Genomic DNA, 22303 nt, shown 5'->3' with positions numbered 1-22303 from the left:
TGTTGGCATTTTGATAGAGAGAATGCATTGGAGCTTGAATTTTCTGTGTGTGTGGTGGGATAGGGATCTACCCCTTCAAGTTCCAGGGCTGCTGCCAGGCTCTGGGCCAAGCTATTATTTATTGTTGGTACCTTTCCTGCTGCCTGCTCATGTAGGGTTTCTGGGAGTGGTGCGGTAGGGATCTACTCCTTCAAGTTCCCGGGCTGCTGCCAGGCTCTGGGGCCAGCAAACCAACAGTGGGGTCCCTCGTCAGAATCACCATCAACAATTCAGTCTTAAGCTGCAAACTTTACATCTCTTCAGCATGTATAGAACATCTCTCTGCTGCAAAGCTTTGCAGCTTAAGATTGAATTGTTGATGGTGGTTCTGATGAGGGACTCCTGATGAAGCAGAGAGAAACAAGTTGGACATCAGCCGGCCCCTTGTTGAATGCATGCCAGACACGGGCTTTGATATCTTCTCAGCCACCTAAAACATACAACAGGACTTTATGAATAGCCTTGTGTACACTAGCAAAAATTATTAACCTTGTGTGCACTAGCAAATATTATGCTGCGTTCTCTTAGGACCTATACCCCATTGATGAGATTTATGTACATTGAAGAGGGAGGTTTTGAGCTGTTACAAATATTTAATTTTGGAGCTGTTGCTACTATAGCTGTGTAAGAATTGTCTTTGTGAAAATTACTAATATATGTATTATTCACTGTATGGAATGTAAATTATTGTTCTGCATTTTGGATTAGATTGTTTAATATTTATATTGAGGTTCACTGAGCACAGAATATAAGAACAAATATTTACTTTATTGTAGTGATTATTTATTTGGATCCTCCAGTGTGGTTTCCACTGTTGGTTTGCTGCTTTAACAGAGATTGGCTTGTTTACTGTGTAGGCTCTGGGGCCAAGCTATCATTTATTATTGGTACCTTTCCTAGTGCCTGGTCAGGTCAGCTTTCTGGGAGTGGTGCAGTAGGGATCTTGACCAAACTTGGATGATGGCTGGAGGAGAGCCTGCTGGCCCCCACGAACATCATACCACGAACATGTTCGTGAACAGGTCATGTTCATAAGTCCTCATGAGTCCCTGTTTGTGGATGGCAATGAACAAAGAACATCATGTTCGGGTTTTTTTTCTGTTCGTGCCCATCTCTACTCATGAGGTCACGTTGGAATGCCTTTCCCCAATATTCAGCATATATATGGGAAGATTAACATGTAGAAGGACATTAATATTTTGTTATAAGAGTTCCCTGTACTATTTAGTTCCAATGTGTTCTTGCTCTGATTCATGCCACATGTGAAGAGTTTCTGCTTTAAAATATTTTTAATATGCAGATTGAATAAAATAAATATCCTCTAGAAAGTAGAAAATACCAAACCGCACCAGGCATACCACTTTAAAGACCAGTTTTCTTAGGGCTGCTAGCTATGGGTTGGGGAGTTCCTGGAGTCTTCAGGGGTAGAGCATGGCAGTAGTGGCATCTGGGGCTGGGCCCATACCATACAGTCTGCCTTCCAAAACAACCATTTTCTCCATGGGAACTGATCTCTGTGACCTGGATATCAGTAATTCTGGGAGCTCTCAAGCCACCACCTAGAGATTGACAAACCTATCTCTTCTGTTTACGGTTGCCAGGTCCCCTTACCCTCCCAGTGGGAGGGGTGGACCCAGCACTTACCTTTTTGATGTCCTCACATGTGTGTCCTCCCAGGGAGGCTTGATGACATCACTCCTGGGAGTGCCGTCATCATGCAGGCCCTGGACATTCTGCTATGCTTTGCAGCAAACCAATTTGGGCCCCAAATAGGTCCGAGTCAGCCCATTTGGAGCCCAAATTGGCCTGCTGCAAAGCACAGGAGTGTTCCTGGAGAAGCACAATGATGTCACTACTTCCAAATGCAGATGACAAATTGAGTATCCAGGAAGCCACTTTCCAGCCAATAAAAGCATTGCAACTACCTTTATACTAGCACAATTTGTGGCATTCAGCATGCTGGTACATTCTCAGAATTTACTAGGTCAGGCTACAATTATCGGGTGGCAGTGTATGAGCATGTACATGCAATCCAGTTGACATGAACGTGCTTGGTTTTGGAAGTCAACAGGGAAGCAAATGAGCAAGACTGAAACACTAGAAAGACAAGCCAGGCAACATAAGCAAGACAAGAAAATCTCTTATTTTGAAAGTAATCCATTTCCTGTCAGGTGCATTGGTGAAATGAAGGGGAGGTAGAGGAGGTGGACAGTTAGGAGGAAAGCAATGTGTGTGCAAAGTATATTTAATCATACCCAAGACAAATCAGACCTAAGAGCAAATACTGAGTCAGCCAACAAAGTGAGGGAAGCAAAAACAGGCAGACATGGCTGGATGGATAAAAACATATCTTCATGTTTTATTGATTCTTTCCCCCCAACACATGGAAAAGATGACAGATGAGGGTGGGGGGAAATTCCAGGGCCTCTGAACTTCCAATATTTTTGAATAGCAGCATCCTGTCTCCATGCGTCAAGTCAAAGTTCTTTTGAAAATGACTGGAATTTCAGAAGACGTTTATAATATGGTCATGGGTATTTGTGTTGTTCATTCTCCAGCAAATGGACAAAATTAGTGCTTATTTGTATTTTTAAAAGTGCCATGATTCATCTATATGGTTACAGTGATTTCGACCAGTTCCCTCCTCAGGAGTCAGGAGGACTTAGTAGATTCCGCCTGAAGGTGCTGGTAATCAGTACTGCTGAGTATCACTGCCAAAAAAAAAAAAGCCCTGTCCAAAATATGAAACTTTTCAATGAAGACCAGGGAATTAGGACAACAATCCTTCAACAATCCTAGAAACACAGAAGCAGGCCAATGGAGGTTGTTATCAAGATTCAGTGTTCACAGATGTGACATTCCGTCACTAATACTAACATTCCCTTGTGATTAGGAAATCCCCAGTCCCACGGAGACTGCAGTATGGATAGTCCCAGTGTAATCACTGTCACTTCACATGCAATGTCCAAGCTGACAGGTTGCCCACATTGCTGATAATTAAGGTCTACAGTAGACTGAATCATTGGATGGTGGGTTGAACTGAAAGAAAAAACCTACCCGCATCCTCAACTGGCATATGTATCCCTCATTGCTGGATGTCACTTTGCACAGCAAAGCTCAAAGAAAGTCAACACACGTTACAAAATACTATACACTTTAGGATAGTTTGTGCATGTTTGGTCCCTATACTCAGGGGAAAAGGAATTGGAAGTCTACAGGGAAGAAAGTAGCTTCAGTTGCCAAGATTCGTCCTAAATGCCAGTGCCTCCTCCTGCCAGTTCACTCTCTTTTCTGAGGTTGTACAATATGATTAAGCTGCCTAATGTGCAAAACAGAATTGAAACTCCTCCAACCAGTTTATGAGAATTAAAATGTACTTTCCATTAATAAGTTTGATCTGCTGACCCCTACTAATTATGCATGAATGGGATTTTCAAGGTTTTAGCTGGAGGACAGAGTTCTTGCTTCCTCTTTTTTTTCCCTTGCAGTAATGAGAAGTCACAGTCTCATACCTGTATGAAAATCAAGCTGGATGTAGTTAATTCCTTGGATATGTGCTGCTCCTTATGTGCATCTGAAACTGGCACATTTTTGTAGGAGAAGACTCTTACTTTGTAGTGATAACGACATATTTTGAAAGCCTAATTGCAGCCAAAGGTTTTTTGGCTATGTTTTAGTGAAGTGCTTTGTATTTTCATTTGAGTGTTAAAACTAATTTGGGAAAATGCAATTGCTCAAGTGGGTGGGGGGGACCTGTGAGGATTCGCAGGAGGAAATTACATTTTCACTTTGCTGGTCTTCTTCTCCACATGCTGTTTCCTTCTCCTGCTTCCCTCTCCCTAGCAGTTTCTGCAGCCCTTTCCCCATTCCTCAATCCCCTTCCATCGACCCACCCCTCCCTGTCTTTTTCAGTTACCACCACATTTTCCAGCTTTCCCTCCCATCTCTCCTTCTCTCTCCCTATCATCCCCACACAGCCTCTTACCTTTCCCTATCTTCCATCAACTATCTACCTACATTTTTCTGCCCACCCTCTGTCCCTGTTGCCCACCCTCTGTCCCTATTGCCTTCCCTTCTTCCCACTACTTATTTACGCCAGTTTGGTGTAGTGGTTAAGAGCACGGGACTCTAATCTGGAGAGCCGGGTTTGATTCCCCACTCCTCCACAAAGCCAGCTGGGTGACCTTGGGCGAGTCACAGTTCTCTGGAGCTCTCTCAGCCCTACCCACCTCACAGGGTGATTGTTGTGGGGTAATAATAACACTTTGTAAACCGCTCTGAGTGGGCATTTTGTCCTGAAGGGCGGTATATAAATTGAATGTTATTGTTATTATTATTACTTCTTTTGGGCTCTGTAACTGTGGCATACGCTGACGCAGATAGCCCAGGCTAGCCTGATATCATTAAATCTCAGCTTCGAAGCATAGTTGACCCAGGTTAGTGCTTTGATGGATGACCACCAAGGATGTCCAGGGTTGCTACGTGGAGGCAGACAATAGCAAACCACTCATGTGTCTCTTGCTTTGAAAATCCAAATGGGTCACCATAAGTTGGCTGTGACTTGATGGCACTTTACTCAGACAACTGTGCCATGCAATCTCCAGCAAAGTTGTTTGGGAATTGCCTGGTAACCCCCAAATGGCTGCAGGCATATCATAATCTAATGTAGTCTTTGACAATCTTGGTTGGCATTTTGTTTTTCTGCAAACCTAGGGTTTCTCCAAGGTTTCCAGAAACAGATTCCCTATCCATACGTGACCCTCATTGTGTGGACTTTTTAATCTGTACCTTGGAGCCAAGTTTAGAATTACATATATGAACTGAAATTTTAAAAAGACATCAGACTCTATTTTAGACCAGAAATCCAGTCCCCCTCTGGGTTCCACCTTATTAATACAGGTTCCACCTTATTAATACATGTTACAGTGACTTTCCAAAATTGTAACTGTCAACCGTTCCTAGATTTAAAATTACTCATCCCTGCTGCTTTATTCTGAAAATCCCACTTTCAGTTTTGCTTTGTCCCTTGTGTAAAATAAAGGGGTATTGGGTTTTTTTGCATCATCTTCTGTTCTCTTACATAGAATCTCACCACCCCATGTGCACATCTTGCAACATAATTTATGCTTCAATCAATCAATTGATCAATCAGTCAGTCAGTCTGTCAGTCAGTCAGTCAGTCAATCAGCCAATCAATCTATATGCATATATGTATGTGTATTATATAAAACTATGCAACATATGTATACAATACAGACAAATCTACTAAATCAACAGCCCAAAGTGGGAATTGAAACTGTTGACAAAACACATAAACAAATAAAATAAGGAACATTTGCTTGTTTTCAACCATCACAAGAGAATGTTAGTAATGGAATGTCATGTCTGTGAATACTGAAGCTATGGAACTACCCAAGTGAATCTTGACATCAGCTTCCACTGTCTGCTTCCATGTTTCTACAACTTCAACAAATAAATGTTGGGTTGGTTGTCCTCATTCCCTGGTATTTGTTGAAAAGTTTTATATTTTGGATGTTTACTGGAGAATAAACAACTCCCTCAATTACCACATTATATACTACTTCTGAAAGTCCAGACATTTTCAAGAGAACTTTTCCTTGCAGTATGAAGACAGGATGCCGCTGAGCAAGAAGAAGGGAACTTGAGAGCTCCCATCTGAATTTTGACCAGAATGTTGACATACAGTGGCAGGATTTGAAAGTGATATTGCATGTTACTTTAAATGGGCACCAAGATTTTAGGAGCTGGATATACCAAGGTGACCCCTGTCCTCCTTCCGTCTCCTAAATCTCTTAGGTTTACCCATACTCAAGCTTTCTTAGTTGTGGCCCCACCCTTATGGTATGGTCTGCCTGAGGAGGACAGGAAGGCTCCTGCACCTCTATCAGTCTACAGAATGAGTAAAAGAGAATTGTTCTGGAAGGCCATTTTTATAAGGAGAAGGGGGCTGCAGTATAATGTTATGGTTCAGGAGTACAGGATTGTAATATTTTGTACTTTGTTGTATGTATTATCTTGTTTTTGCTGCATTGTCTTCTATTTTTGTAAATCATTTTCTGCATTGTTTGTAGTAGGTCACATCTTAGGTTTATTTTTTACTGCATTGTCTTCTAATTTTGTAATCCTAGTTCTGTTCCATTGATTATTTGGCTGTCTTAAGATATCTGATAACATTTTGTAGATATTCTGTAATCCACCTTGAGTCTCAGTGACAAAGGCAGGCTATACATTAAATAAATAAATAAACAAACAAATAGGTAGCCATGAAAAAGGTTGGAAAGTGAGTGTCTCTTTAGACATGCAGGATTTTAAACAGTTGAGTCTAGATTCACCAGATCCAACTTGGGTTCCCAGTAGGCACACAGCAGCTGTGGAGAATGGCTATTAAAAAATAAAGGAGAGCCCAAATGGCCTCAGAATGCCTCCCTGGACAGAGGAAGGTCTCCTCCTTCCCCTCTCATGCCATTTCCCCATGTCAAAATAGCACGGGGGAGGGTATTTCCCTGTTTTTACTGTTCCATGTTCACAGACTATACATGGAACACCAAAAACTGAGACACCCCCAGCTCACTATTTTGAAAAACAGCTTGAGGGAGGAGGCTGGAGCCCTTATGAGTCCGTTTGGGCTCTCCTTTATTTTTAACAGCTATCTCACACAGCACAGCAGCTGTGGGAATCTAAGCTGGTTCTGGAGAACCCTGACCCAACTCTTTAAAAACCTGCATGTCTAGAGAGACCCTCAGACTAGGGCAGGGGAGATCTAAGTTCAAATGTCAGCCTAGTTCACTGGGTAACCTTGGGCCTCTTAAATGGATTTAAGCTAGGAATCTCTCTACGCAAGACGTCTTACATGAGAATGCTCAAGTGTAAAGAAATGCAGTGTTAGCTGGGAAGCATAGCTTAAAAATACAGAGCCTTTGGGGAGGTGAAGAGGAAATTAACAAACCCTCTGTGGAGCAATCTTTTCTGGCTCTGTAGAGAGGTAAAATCAAAATTTCACCTGTAGAGAGGTGAAATTTAAACTATGCTTCCTGGCTAGCCTTGTGTCTCCTTACACTTGAGTGTTCTCTTGCAAGATGTCTCATGTAGAGAGACTGTAGGCCACAGGGTTGTTGTGAGAATGAAATGGAGAAGAGGTAGCAGTGTACGCTTGTTCTAAGCTCCTTGGAGAAAGGGTAGGATAAAAATTGTGAGAGACAGACAGACTTGTTCCTCCAGTCTGATTTTATCACACATTCAATCCAGTTGACAAAAATAATCACTAGACGCCCCCACATAAACGTACAGAGACTGCTGTCATTTAACTGAAAGTACATACCACGTTGCCAGTGACTCTTGATTAAATAAATAATTGAACTTAAGTGTATACACATCTGTTTAATTGGTGCTAATTGGCTCTTATATGCTTGGTTAATGAGGGAGTAGAATAATTATGCAATTGTTAAAGGGGATATAAATGTCTTTCCACAATGGCCAGAGTTACCTTAATTTTGTTAAGCAGCTTTCAGTTAATTAGTCTTTGTTTTGCTTCCAAAGTGCCAACTTTATATGCCTTTTTCGAAATAGCCGGATTGGAGTCCACTCGATAAGCCATTGAGAAAGCGAATGTCATTATTTCTGCTCTAGGTTTCCTTTAATCTAAACAGCATGTTGCATCCCCAGGAAACTGCAAACGCATTTCCTGGTGGCAAGTCTATGTAATTTGCCAATATTAGGAAATTTAATGCAAATTATACCTCTATGTCCAACAATGGGAGGCAGTGTTTTCAGTGTGTGTTAATCTCAGTTTGGCCACATACGTGTGCCAATTTTTTATGATGGTTTACCCTGTTGGGATGCCACAGACCTATTTATTTTGATTTTTAGCTTCCTCGGAGTCAAAGAAAACATTAAAACATCTGCAACAGAGCTCAGTTTTAAGGAAGGGGAGCACCAATTCTGCGCCCATTGATTGGAGCTGGAGGCAAAGAAAATCATGTTGAGCCTCTCTGATTGGCTAGTAAGAACCCTGTTTTGCGAGATCTGAGCCTCTAATTCAAGCTAGAGCAACTTCCAAGATAATATATAAAGTTGAAGATGGTTGTCAGCTAAGCCAAATTCTGCAAAGGGCAGAATTTGTGTTTGTGCCCCACTGTCTGCCTGGAGTAGATTGCATGAAGAAAACATTTCATTTACAAACTTGTTTCATAAATGCATTCTGGTGATTCCTTTGATTCTAGCTATTCCAAAATTATTTTTTACAAGAATAAAAATCACTGTATGCACTGCCAGGACAAACTCTGTATGCATTCCTGTACATAGAAATCAGATTGAACACAATTTCTCTCTTGTCAGGATGCTATTTTTTACCCTATTGTCCTCTGGGTTTTTACCAAATTATGTTAATGGCACTTTTGATCCTTTCTATCACTGGATCAAATTTTAGGATTCTGTCTGCAATCAGAATTCTGGGGGAGGTGGGCATGGGGATGTTCTGCAGTTAGAAGAAGTTCAGAATCCTTTCTCTGACTAGGGAAAAGTCGGAATCTTGGCTGTTATTGATGAACTTGGAATTTTGTAAAGTTAAAGTGGAAAATGTCCAAAAATTGGTCATAAAGAAGTAGAGGGGAATGATGGGTACTAAGGCAATGGGGAAGATGGGGTGATTGGATCTCTTGGGCATAACAATTGAGTAACTTGAGTGGCAGGCCCAATCTATGCCTGTGTTGTGACTCATCTTGAGCCAGACAGAATCAGAAGGTGAAGAGGAGCTAGGGACCATCCTGGCAGAAGATCAGGGGCACTAGTTACTCCAAGCACCACCCAATTGGACATATTGTCCATAGACTGAAGAATCAGATGAGGGACCTGCTTCTAAATCCTGAGCTCAAGGGGAAGTTGCCAGCTTGCCAGACCCTGAGGCAGCTATCCTTTTCCCCCTCTAAGGTAAGACCCTAGACCACCAGCCAGCTATGTTCTCCCTCCACCCAGCAGGAGCAGTGGAATCAGCAGCTCATGAAAAGCCAGCACAATGGGGGCTTGTGCTCCATGCTCCTGCCAGTAAGCCCGGTCACTGCTTTGCTGTGTGTAGTTTCTTGCATGATCAGGTCTTAGTCAAGCTTAGGAACAGGTGAGTCCTCTTTCCCTTTCTATATATGTAAGTCTTAGGCAGACCAGAGGGCCTTATTGGTTAAACCAACTGGTTCATAGGGGTTAATATGCCCCGTTAAACCTGAAACCGTGGGCCTACTCTAAACTCCACACTGATATTAGTGGTCCCCTGAAGAGCTGACTGCATCCTCCAGCTACTGGATAGATCCCTGCTCTGGAGGATACTTCAGCCAGCTCCAGGACCTGGCTGCCAATACAGAACAATATGTTGAGAAAGGCTAGGAGATAGCTGATAGCCTTTACTTCAGCTATGATTAGGTTTCTAGAGAATCTCCGTTGTGCTGTAAGGGAGATTCTCTGGCAGTCCTAGAAGATCAAATATTATTCTACAAACCTTGATAGTTAATTATGGCTAGAATTTTGGAGAGCCCTCAAGAAGCCAACAGAGCCATTGTCAAGAGAGTATCACCCCCCCATGGAAACTTCCTTGTGAGGCAGCTTTTTGTATGCCTGCCATCTGGTCTTAATTTCTCAGCTTTAATATAAAAAAGTGGAGTCTCGCTTGCGATCTCAGATATGATTGACTGAAAAGTCCTGGAAGTATCTCAAAAATATGATCTCAAGAGTGATTTTTGACGTGATCTTTTTGAATATAGTGAAAAGGGAAGCCTTTTGTGGTGACAGAGCATAGTGTTTGTACTTGAAGTATGGTCATAATTCAGTGCAGGTTCAGTCTTTGGGTGTTTTTATGGTTAGAAGGGTCTCAGGAATCAGAGCTGAGATTTTGGAAAGCTCCAGCCAGTTGATAGGCAGTAACTAGTTCAATGGGCCAGAGCTCATCAGTCAGAGCTAGTAACTTAATGCCTTCAAATACTCGCATCTATAAGGGATCAGGAGGGTATATTTATTTGCATATTTGTACTCCATTTTTCTCCTCAATGGGGATCCAGAGCAGATTACAAAATCATTCTCCCTTTCTTCATTTTTATCCTTGCCACAGCAACTCTGTGCCTGAGTGAGAGCAGCTGGCCCAAAGGTCACCCGGTGAGCTTCCGTGGCAGAGACGGTCTAACCTGGGTCTCCCAGATCATAGTTCTAACCACTATACTACACTGTCCTTTGTGTTTGTATGTAAGAAGGGCACTTTGACGAGAGACTAGTCTAGATCCAAGATAGCCAATCCTCCCCGCCCCGTCTTTTTTTGTTTTGAATTTTTAAACATGAGCAGATCTGTGGTGATGACAACTCATGAATCTGTAACAGACGTAGAGCCTGTTCAAATGGGCAATTAGTGTGATCCGTCTTAACAGCTTTCTGTGTGATGAAGTGTAAAAATAACTTTTCTAACAAGGTCATTTAAATGATAATTAAAGGAGGTGCCCTTAAAATTGCCCTTTTAATATTTGATTGGTTTAATGATCGTTATTTTAAAAATATCAGCCATTTGTATCCAAGTACCTTTACGTTGCAGCCCAAGCCACTGTAGTGTTGCTTGATATGCCCTGTTAAATAAAAGAAACCACTATCAATGTTTTAAGAAGGACCAGTTCAAAAGTGAGGCTGCTAATGAAATATTAAACCAAAGTCGTCGTTATTTATACCTTAAATCTAGCACAACTCGCCACCTTCGGTCTGATACGTATGCTTTTGAGCTTAGGATGTGGATCAACTTCTGCACAAAATAACATGGAACCATTCATTACACTTTTTTTTCAAATATTTAAAAATTCAAGGGGGTAAAAAAAAACAGTTTTCATGTTATCCTTATGGGAAATAAGAAGTATTAGGTTTGAAAGAACCTGCTCTTGCACTATTTGTAGGATAATTTAACAAGATTGTCCAGTGCTGTATTAACAGATCACAAACTTTGGAACCAAGTGTTTCCTTTTCTTTAATATAAACTGGTTCACTCATCCTAGGTGGGGTTTTTTAAAGAATAAGCTCTTTATAATAGGCCAAAAAGTTAAAAGAATCCTGTCAACTACTAACGTGTATTCTGCTTGGTCTATGATTAAAGAGCTGTGAAGATTTGGAACTTTTAATCAAGCTCCTATTTTTCCCCTTCAAATTTATTTAAACTTATATGGAGAAACTAAAATATTCATGGCAATCCGCTCCCAACGGCATTTTATTATTAAACCAAAAAAAGGTAGAGTATATTATAACAGCAATCATTTTAGGGGGTTCTACATTAAAGCGTCTTGGTGCTGACCTCATTAAAGCAAACCCGACTTATACTAACAGACGACTTTTACTTTGTTCTTCATTTTTACTGTCATTCTAGGTCTCTTACATAGCAAACGCTGCTAAATTATGCTACCCAAGTGGCTACTTCAGGCCACCAGTGTAATTCGGATCCATAATTTCCTCACATTAGGTCTTACTTCCCGCGTCGGTGGGAGTACAACCTCTAGCAAGAAGCCGGCACATTTCTTATTAGCTATTGGCTGACATGAACAGTTTAAGCTTGTCATCGGCATCACTCGAGCAAGTTCCTGCTGAGCAGATAACACTGCAATGTGCTACCAGAGCTGTTTAATAAGAAATGCTTCAGCAACCGAGAGGCACTTCTGGCTGCCGCCGCAATGATGCTGGCTCCGCCAGCTCTGTATTCGTGTATGTGTTGTGTTGGGGAAATATGAAAAGAAGAACAGCAATGGCATAATTATGAGCAATTTGTTTAATTGTGTGGTAATTGTTGCCTGCGTTATGATGAAATAAGAGTGTGCGAAGTAGAAGTTTGGATGGCTCCCATCCAGAAGTGTGTCAAACTCTGGGTTGGTTTTTGTTGTGACTTAACTAGACTTTGTATTAAAAAAACAACAGCAAACGTAGAGCCATATTTAAGTGATTTTTCTCTCCACAATTGCGGACAGATTAATGTACCACTGTGGCCTTGATCCAAAACCCTACCAGCACAAGAGGTTCCCATTCTTTATTAATACAATTGCTCCATGAGGATACAAAGGAATCTCCTGGTATCCATGTGCATTGTTCCTTAGTTTGAAAAACAGACCAACACATTCACATCCTTATGCTCACATAACAGACCCCAAGTATAATCGGGTGGTTATCTATTAAGGCTAAAAACCCAATGAAGGTTATGAATTTATCAGGCTCTGAGGCTTGATTTGTAGTTTCTTTTGTAGTTTCAAATATAGTGCATATTTGTATTTTCTTTTGTCCAGGTTATTTCAATGTGATTATACTATAGATTGCACCCATCATTACTTACATGATAGGCTAGCAACAAAATTCTTGGCTAGGTAGAGTGGCATTTTTTTAAACATGCTTTAAGTGGTATGTAGTGAATAGCTAGATCAGGAAAGCTGGCTATTTTGCTTTCTTTCTTTTAAATTCCATAATCAAAACACTGATTAACCAGGAGAAGCAGGGGGAAAGGCCATTATTTTCAGTATTCTGTTTTCTTTATTTTCAATCTTCTACAAGTCTGTACTGTGGAGGCCAGTTGTCCTGTGGTGTTTTGTGCTCTTCCTGACTTGTATTTTGGGGGGGGGGGGTGGCAAATACCAGTGTATACTGTGTCCGCATTGAAGCAGTGGCGTAGCATGGGGGGGCGAGAGGAATGGTCACCCTGTGCGCATAATTTTTTTGGGGGGGGCACCACGGGACACCACACCAAGGACAGCCTGCACTCCACAGGAGGCCACTGTGGCGCCCTGATTGCCTGCCACGCCAATGGGGCTACAAGCTCACTGGGCACTGAGCTGGCTGTCCTGCAGCTGAGGAGCATGCAGCCGCAAAATAGCGGCTGCCATAGATGGCTGCCTGATGAGGGTGGGGAGGCAAGTGACCCGAATTGTGGTAGCGCTCCTGTGCCTTGCACAATGATGTCACTTCCAGTGATGTCATCGTGCAGTCCTGGGAGCGCATGGAATTGGAGCCCTGGAATTGCCCCAGTGCAAAGTTTCTTATTTCTATATATGATTTCTTATTTCTATTTATGATGCTGCAAATAATAACATGTCCAATCTATTTTATTATGCACACATGCCAGCCAAATTAACTAGTAAACTACAGGCTGATTTACAAGAAGTAGCCAATATAATTGTTAGGTTTGATCGCCTCCACCTGTTTTGAGTTTAAGTACACTTATCTACATATTATTTATTGAAATATTTATACCCTATTCCCCTTCCATTGGGAACTATAGCACTTTAAAACATGGTACTCTCCTCCAATTTATCCTCACAACAGCCCTGTGAGGTAGATTAGGCTGAGATGACTGACCAAATGTATCCCAGTGAGATTGCATGGTAGAGTAAGTATTTGAACCTGGATGTTCCAAATTTCAGTCTAGCATTGAACACTATACCACACTGGCTGTCCTCACACTGGCTCTTCAAATCAACTTGACTCCAAACCAAAACTGTATCCATTAGATTTGTTAATCTGCTTCAAACCCATGTTTTACTGAGAAAGTCGTACTGTTAGTATTCATGTAACACCATACCGGTACACCATAGCAGATTAGCAAGTTTATATACCTATTGAAGCTGTCAAATAACCACAGTTTAATATATTTCTGTAGTGACTTGACTATCAAGGGAAAGAAAAGATCTCACTCAAAAGACACCTACAGATAAAATGAACATTACCTGGCATTTTCACATTGCAAAGCTATTTTTTAAATTTAGTTTCGATCCTAATTTGCATGTTCATAGGGCAACACCCACCATGTCTGTTAATTAGAGAGGTCTGTGTTCCTTTTACCTCTCAGGGAAGCAAGAATACTTTACAAAACCCTTTGTTCTCCTATCAGCTCTTATTCCTTTGGATAATAATATCCCAAACTCCATTTGTGCTTGCTTACATGTATCTTTTGTCTCTGACAGAGCTTCCCTCCATGGATAAGAAGAAAGATTTAGAGAAAGCAATCAGGTTAAATGATTGGTTTTTGACTGAACGATAGCTACTGGCAATATTGCAGCAATCCCTGCGCACATCACCAACTCCACTTTTATATATGGTTATTGAAAATTTCTTTAAACTTACAGACAACACAGACTGTCGAACAACGAATAAAGCCTTTTAACTATTGTACTTGTAAGTCAAACTCAAATCTCTGTATTCGCAGAGACAAGAATTCACCTGACAGTCTTAAAAGTTTGTTTTTATATATATATATATATATATATATATATATATATATATTTTCCAGGGCAGACAATTTAACAAACATGATCCCACAGTTTGCTCCCCAAAGCAATCTGCAGTTCAAATAGGAATGGGAAATGTACTTTCAGTGTGCCTGCCTGTGATCAATGCAAAAACAAAAAAGGGACAACAGTTTTCTTAAGCCCAGGGTATTCGGCCTTTCCCTGACCCTGCAAATAATGTGGGAATTTGATCAGATACATGTACTGTGCTGTAAAATGGAGTCACAGCAGGTATATTATAGTGCAGTCTTTCTTCTTCTTTCTCTGCTACTTCCATTGCTCTATTTACCTAAAAGGAAATAAGAGCAAACCTTATTTCTGCCAGTATAACCAGCTGCATTATTCAACCATACTTTGGGTTGGATCCAGTCAACCTTTTAGTACAATCTTGCCCAATCCTTCTCCGAGTCCATTACTACACGCCCAGTACTGTATGATTTTTCTCAATGCAGGTCTCATGATCACCAGCATGGTGTTTTTGGTGGTCAGAGAGAATGCCTTCTTCTCTTTTTCACCAGCCCAAAATGTGGTTGGGCCCAACACATTCTATTCCCTATGTAAATGGTTCCCAAATGATCCCATCTCAACAATGCCAGCTCCAGATGCTTGGGTGTGTGTGTGTGTGTGTGTGTGTGTGTGTGTGTGTGAAGGAAAACAAGGAATAGCTCAGTGAAGGCACCTTCATTGAATCTCCTTTTCTTGGAATAGGTGGGGTGTGCAAAGAACCCAGAGCTCTCACATTGCTTCCAGGTTTCTTGGTTGGCCTCTGCAAAGTAAGAATGGCAGTGCAGTTAGGGAGGAGGACCTTATGCATTTGGGGCCTCAGCTAGTGCTGAAGCTCATCACAGTGCCCTTTGAGCCAGCCTTACATTTATATATTTAATATATCTCTACACTGCTTTGCCTACAAAGCCAAAAGCAGTTTTCATACATAAAATTTCATACATAAAATTCCATGTAATTCAAATATCATCCTAGAAACCATCCCAAAACTACAAAGACCCAATAAACCAATTTTCAGCTTTTCTATCATTTGGCAGCCCTCTCCAAAGGAAAGGAACTGCCACAGAAAACTTCTAACCCAGGCTGAGGCTGACTTAACTTCTTTGAGAGAGGGAACCAGTGAGAATATTGTGGGCTTTGTCTGGATTCATATGGAGGAGTAAATGGGTCCTAGGCCATGAAGGGCTGTAAAGACCAAGGCCAGCATCTAGGAATGGACCTGGAAACAAATTAGTAACCACCACAATTGATCCAATATCACAATAAGGTGAATGATCTCAACAACCCCTGTAAAAAAATATGCTGCTGCAATCTGTACCAATTGTTAATTCTGAATGGTCTTCAAGGATAGTTCCATGCAGAGTGCATTGAAGTGGTCTAGTCTCGAGGTTAATGTATCATGGATCAGAGTGGCCAGGTTAGCTGTAAGCAAAAAGAGATGGAGTTTGTGAGTCAGATTTAATTGAAAAAGGCACTTCTAGCAATACCATCAGCCTGCTTCACTATCTACAGTGCAGATGGAGCACCTCCAGGCTCTTCTCTGAATCCACTTATATTAAAGCACCCTGTCTGAAGCTGGCCCAGAAATTGAGAAGTGAGGACACACAATAGAGGGCTAGACTAGATGTGTTTTGGATCTGATCCAGCAAGCCCATTCTTATATAGGTGCCTTTTGCTCCACTTCTTTTGATACTTCTCGGGACAGAGAGTCCATAATTTCAGTGCCAACATTGAGAAGCCCCTGTTGATGTTATTACCCACCAGCATTCTAGTGGTGGGTGAATATATAGCAAGTCCTCTCTAGATGACTTGAGCATACATAGCAGGACCATATTAATAGTGTTGTTGTTGAAACTAATTTTGAGCATTATTGGTTCTGGAAACAAACTGAGAATCAGTGGAGCTGCATCAGGAAGCTATTTTCTCCAGGCCAGTTTGGCCAGGGATCCTGGAAGTTTAATGCTATTTTCTGGGCATGGAGTAGGGGGTCACTGGAGGTGGGAGGGAGGTAGTTGTGAATTTCCTGCGTTGTGCAAGGAATTGGACTAGATGACCCTGGAGGACCCTTCCAATTGATTCTATGATCAGTATTGGCCAGCTGCCGTTTCTGAGATAACAGTAGTCTGGGCTGGAAGTCACCAAAGCATGTGGAACTGTTCTTGGCGTCTTGTTGCCACAGAATTGTTATTCAGGTCAGACAGGGGGGAAATGGTAGAGGAATACAAGATGGGGAAAGACGATTGGATTAAGTGCAGGAAGAAAGCAGATACATTACAGACCTCAGAAGAGCAGATGCTGAAGATATGGTAGCTAGCGCATATTCATGAAGAACAATCCCCACATCTCATGCTAGTCAGCCACGTGTTGATGAATGAGTTTCCAATGCTGCTTATTTCATTGTGCAAAATATGTAATATTTCATTTCACTGGGTGTTTGCTTTCTTCCTTCCTCTTAAAAAAACTTTTAGCAAACCAAACTCTTTGATTCCCGATTTTCTTTGATAGCCTTTTTTATTGCTGCAGATTAGTTGATGAATGCTAGGGGAAGCACTCTTTAAATGCTGAGACTGAGGATCTCCCACTTTGCACACTATATATCCACTACTGCACACACTATATATTCACTACTGCACTTCAGTTAATTGGTTTCCTCTGGCATACCAAGTCTCCAAATCCAGTGTTAGCCACATCCACGTATGGATGGCATTTTTCCTATAAAAATGTGATTGAAATAAATTGTTTGTTTATTGTTTTGGAGCTGGCAGAGAAGCAGTTAGAAAATCGTATGAAGTATTTGAGAAACTTAGGCCTTGGAGGAGGGGGAGAGATGGGTTATTATTTTAATCAATTGGCTTATACTGGATTAACTCTGGATAGGATTGCACTGTGAATTTATTATAAGTTAATGAGATTTAAGCAGCTGAGCTAACTTCAGGAATATATCTTTTGTCTGTTTTCAGAAGTTGTTAGAATCATATAAATTAACTTTGCCTATTGCTGTCTTTTCCACCCAGGTCTGAGTCTAGTAAACACTAGACAGATAAATGTTGCTTAGCATGTGCAATGAACAGAGCAATGAGATACAGTGCATGCATTATTATGTCCGCATATTGTTGCTATGACATTTGGCAATGTTACCTGTAGCATCAAAGTGCAATACTTCATTTGCCTTCAAAAAAATCTCTTTGTCTTTGATGCAGATGAGTCTTCAGATATAAATAAAAGCACCTAAATGTAGAAATCTTAAAGAAACACAGAGCATTTAAAGTTTTCCAAATACTATAATTCAGTGATGAGTAGAGCCCATTCCTCTGATTTGGAATGGAACCATCTGCTAGACATCTCAAATAAATTTCTTTTAAAACCAGGCCCATTCTGAATTTTGTCTGTCTATCTATCTTGATATCTTAATGTTTGTCTAGATAGACAGATATCTAGTCCACCTGTCCCACTGAGTCTCAAAGCAGGGAACAATCCTAAGCAGGTCGACTCAGAAGTAAGTTCTATCTTATTCAATGGGGCATACTCCCAGGAGAGTGACCTTAGGATTGCACCCACAGTGGTGTAAGTCAATATGTTCAACAGCTGGGGCATTTAATAAACAAAAACAATAGTGTATGCATTGCAGGAATCTGAAAAGAAATGTAAATTCATATACAGGACTACAGAGACAAAACATTGCTAAAATAAAACATAAGTGATTTGACATGATATGTTAAAAGATGTAGAAACTACCCATATCTGCATCAACAGACAGCATCCAGCAGACCCTGCCCCTTTACCAAAGCTTCTCTCTGAATCCAATTCCTTACAGAATGGCCCTATTGCTTGAGCAAAAAGCTCCATTGCACTCCCATAGATCCATGCAATGCTGGATGTTCCCATGAAGGCCTTTAGCAGCAGCTAAGGATGTTGGGAATCACAGTGCCACCATATCTCCATAATTATCAGTGTTGGTAGATGTTACTGCACATGCCCATGGCTGATGTCTTGACGCTCAACCACTATTTATTTTATTTAAAGCATTTCCATTCTGCCTTCCCACTCAACTTTCCACTCCAAAGTAATGAACAATCACAAAAATTAAAACAAGCTTTTAAACACACACACAAATGTATGTACACATTTATGTTTGTGCTCTGACCAAGATAGCCCAAGTGATCCTGATCTCTGCATATCTCAGAAGTTAAGTAGGGTCAGCCTTGGTTAGTAATTGGATGGGAGACCTCCAATGAAGACCAAGGTTAGAGAGGCAGACAATGGCAAACCACCTCTGCTAGTCTCTTGCCATGAAAACACCACCAGGGGTCGCCATAAATCAGGTATGACTTGACGGCACTCTCCACATGTATGTATGTATGTATGTATGTATGTATGTATGTATGTATGTAAAAGAATTAAACAAAATACAAACAGGAATGAGGATCAGTTGGATTCAGTGCCAAACAAAACAGAAAATTCTATGCCCACTGTCAAAAAGCAATGATAGAGATACTGGTGATGCTTCCCCATGGATACTCCTTACCTTGATAAGTTTGGGAAAAGGGAACCAGAATGAAGAAGCTCTATTTAACATCCAGCAATGTTTATAAATGGACATTTTAGATTCCCCCCGCACCACCAGGGTCATTAGTACACTGCTAAATGTAGAAGCCTGCCTGAGGATGTGAGCTAAGATTTGCTGTACCAGCAAACATGCAATTGTCCTATAATGTCAATGGTGGTATAGTTCAGAATTAGAGATGGGCATGAACTGGGAAAAAAAACTGATTCATGTGGTTTGTGGTTCATCAAATTTCATGAACCACAAACTTTCACGAACCTACCACTGGTTTGTGAACTGGTTCGTTTGGTTCATGAAAATGTCACATCCAGGTCAGAAAATCATCACTTCTGGGTCAGCAGAAAGTCACTTCTGGGCCAGCAGAAGTTCACTTCTGGGTCAGCAGAAGGTCTGCAGGAAGTCCATCCCCTGTTGCCTAGGAAACTGATTGATTGGTACCAGGCTGTCTGCAGTGATGAACCAAACAAGCCAGTCTAAAAGTTGGTGGCGGTTTGTCAGAAATAGGATCTGACGAACCGTGATTCGCAAACCACAAACCGACCTGGTTCGTGCATAATTTTGGTTCGTGCCCATCTCTATTCAGAATAATCAACTATGATGCATGCTACCAATGCAGAAAAACTGAACCAGAAATCATCATCAAAGTTCACTTAGGAACCTTGGGCACATTGCTTTCTTTCAACATGCCCTACTTCTTGGGAATCTTAAGAAGAGAAACCGTAAAAGTAATTTGTACGCCAGAAAATGCAATAGAACTTGTTTTTTGTCCCAAAGGATCTTGACTTCTAATATTCTTCTTCTCTCTTCTTATTTTAAGCCATTGAGGTGAACCTCCAGAAAGCTCTAGCCGAAGCCTCTGAAACCTGCACACAGGAATGCCTCATCCTCGGCCATTCCGACAATTGCTGGATGCCTCCTTCCTTGACACAGTACCAACAATCCAACCCTCCTTTGCCATCCTTCAATTTCCAGCAGGGATGGGGAAGAGGAGCCATACCAGAGGGAAGACACACCCTTGGAAGGCCCATTCCTAAAGATGATACTGACAAAGGCCAAGGAGGACCGAGGCCTCAGTTCTACAATACCTGCGAAAGACACTGCACCAGCGAAGACCCAGTCAAAGTTATTCCTCTTGCAAACTTCATTCCCGCCCAGGTGACAGCCATGCCTGGGAGTAACTCCACTTTAATCCATGAGCACCAGCTATAAAAGAATATCTTGACCAATCCAAGCTATTGGGGGCTTTAAAGTGTGAGTGTACATAGTCTCAGCTCAATGTAGTCTTAATGCAAACCTGTTAAGGTTTGTGAATATCTATGTACATAGGATTCTAAACTGAAGCTGAAAAGCTGTATCCTAATTAATGAATTAAAGGAAATTCAGCTTATTCCATAAATAAAAGTATGCAAAATAAAACAAAAGGAATTGGAGGGGGAGAGAGAGAATTGTGTTTCTTTGCCCAGTGAGTTGTCATGGCACATTTTTTTTTTTAGGACAGAAGTGGTCTTCCTCTTATTGGAAATTCTTCAGAGTGTTCAAGGCATGATCAGCTCAGTGATAGTAAAGTAAAAGAGGGCTTTTAGATCGACTCTTTGGTTTCAGGTCATTGTTATATATCGTATATTATCCAAAGAGGCTGATTAGTATATTGCGGTTCTTCATAAGAGAATCCAAATAGAGACTTTTTTGCTGTTGTTTCCATTATACATACCATTGGTAAATCCTATGATAGGGCATTGGGATAATGGGGAGAATATATATGTTGCAGATTCTGCCCGCAACACATCACTGCAGTATATACAATTCTCAGATCTGTACACAAATGTATCTGAACAGATCGGAGCACTTGCAATAATACACATTTCCATGATATCCCACCAGACTTAAAGATAGGGAAGAATCAGCACTGTCCTGTATCATCTAGTTGGACTGATGACTGGGGAGGGGGGGAGTTCGATCTCAAAGGACATCATATTGAGCTTGGGGGAGAGGAATGAGTGATTTTGTATGGCATAGGACTGTAGCAAATCTCCATCTTTCCCCATCATTGTAAATCATAGAGATTTGTTACAGTCCTCTCCCCTCCCAATTCCTGTTGCAAATCTGTCACTGGAAGATTAGTGCTGAATCAAAAAGGGGAACAAGTTTTATAAATTAATTCCATGCCCTCTGAAGATTATCCCATTCAGGGTTATTTTCTGGAAGCGGAGGTACAAATGTATTTGTCGGGAGGTTGAATCTCACCTATTCCAGATACCATATTTTTTTCTTCTTCATGATCTGATCCCAGCACCATGGAAGATTGTTGGTAATCAGTGTAGAGGAAACCACCACCTGATTTCTTAGGTAGCAGACAAAATACTATCTAATCTTACAATAGGGAGAGGAGAAATTGCTGTTATACTATCACTTTTTATAAATTACTTTCTCCAGCCCATTTTTATCAGCTTTTCTGTAACATTCCTAAAATATCTTCAGATGTGTTGCACCAAATCCCATTTTTCTGCACTGAGAAATAGTCTCAGAAAGATGTCATCTTCCAGCCATAGACCCATCATTAACTTAGGTTTTGACCCATTGTGAATGTTTTTGTGGATGGCCACAAAAGTCTCCTCCCCATTAAAAAAGCAAAACAAAACATAGAATGAAATAAGGAGATAGATCTTTATTAATTGTGTTGTGCCTTGGCGGTAAGCTAGTGTCCTCTAGAAAACATCACAATGATTGTTAATAATATATGTCATCAGTTGCCGTAGGTTTCACTATATAACCTCACACACTGCACACTAAACCTTCTTAGGCAAAAGAACTCTGGATGCTTTAGCTTAGCTTATACTGAAGCAAATCACTGAATTAGTCTAAAGGATGAGAGAACGGGGAAGCAAATGTTTGATGGATGTAATTATGAAGTCCCTCCTTGTTATGTTATTCCATAGCAGCTCAAGGTGATGTGCCAGGAAAGATTAGACATTCGTGACTGATTTCTGTGCACTGGCTTTCATATACACCATAATGTGCACTGAGCAAATCCTATACTGGATACAAAGTTGTCTTTTTTTTAGATGAAAGGGTCATGATCTCTTTGTCTTTTGTTTCTCCTCAGCCTTTGATTCATGCACAGTCTTGAATATTCTGCAACCAAATAACCTGTCTTTGTAACACAATCAGATCACTTTCCTAGCTGCAATTTTACCATAAAGAGACAATCGAAATTTGATGGGAGAAGAAAGCAATGTGTTTTTTTTTTCTTTCCTGTGAAGAGAATTCTGTGTAGGCTCATAAATGTTACTTAAAATCTGTAATCTATGAACAAAACTTGGTGTGTATGATTGCTGTAATATAAATTGCTTGTAAATCTATAGAAATTCCCATTGTTGAGGGTCCCAATGAATGCTAAGAGAGCTTC

At 40.9% G+C, this 22303-nt stretch overlaps 1 protein-coding gene across 1 annotated transcript in view; it reads left to right on the top strand.

Annotated features, from left to right (window-relative positions):
* The window catches only part of PCDH11X (protocadherin 11 X-linked), an 871923-nt gene extending 851817 nt beyond the window's left edge, over positions 1 to 20106 (top strand). Inside the window, exon 6 of the mRNA XM_054996791.1 lies at positions 19715 to 20106. Within this exon, the coding sequence (XP_054852766.1) occupies positions 19715 to 20106 (392 nt within the window). The remainder of the gene's footprint in view (positions 1 to 19714) is intronic.
* The last annotated feature ends 2197 nt before the right edge of the window (positions 20107 to 22303 follow it).

This window comes from Eublepharis macularius, chromosome 13 (genome assembly GCF_028583425.1).
Source record: "Eublepharis macularius isolate TG4126 chromosome 13, MPM_Emac_v1.0, whole genome shotgun sequence".
NCBI lineage: Eukaryota > Metazoa > Chordata > Lepidosauria > Squamata > Eublepharidae > Eublepharis > Eublepharis macularius.
The sequence above is the reverse complement of the archived record's forward strand: the minus strand, read 5'-3'. Positions and strand labels throughout refer to the sequence as shown.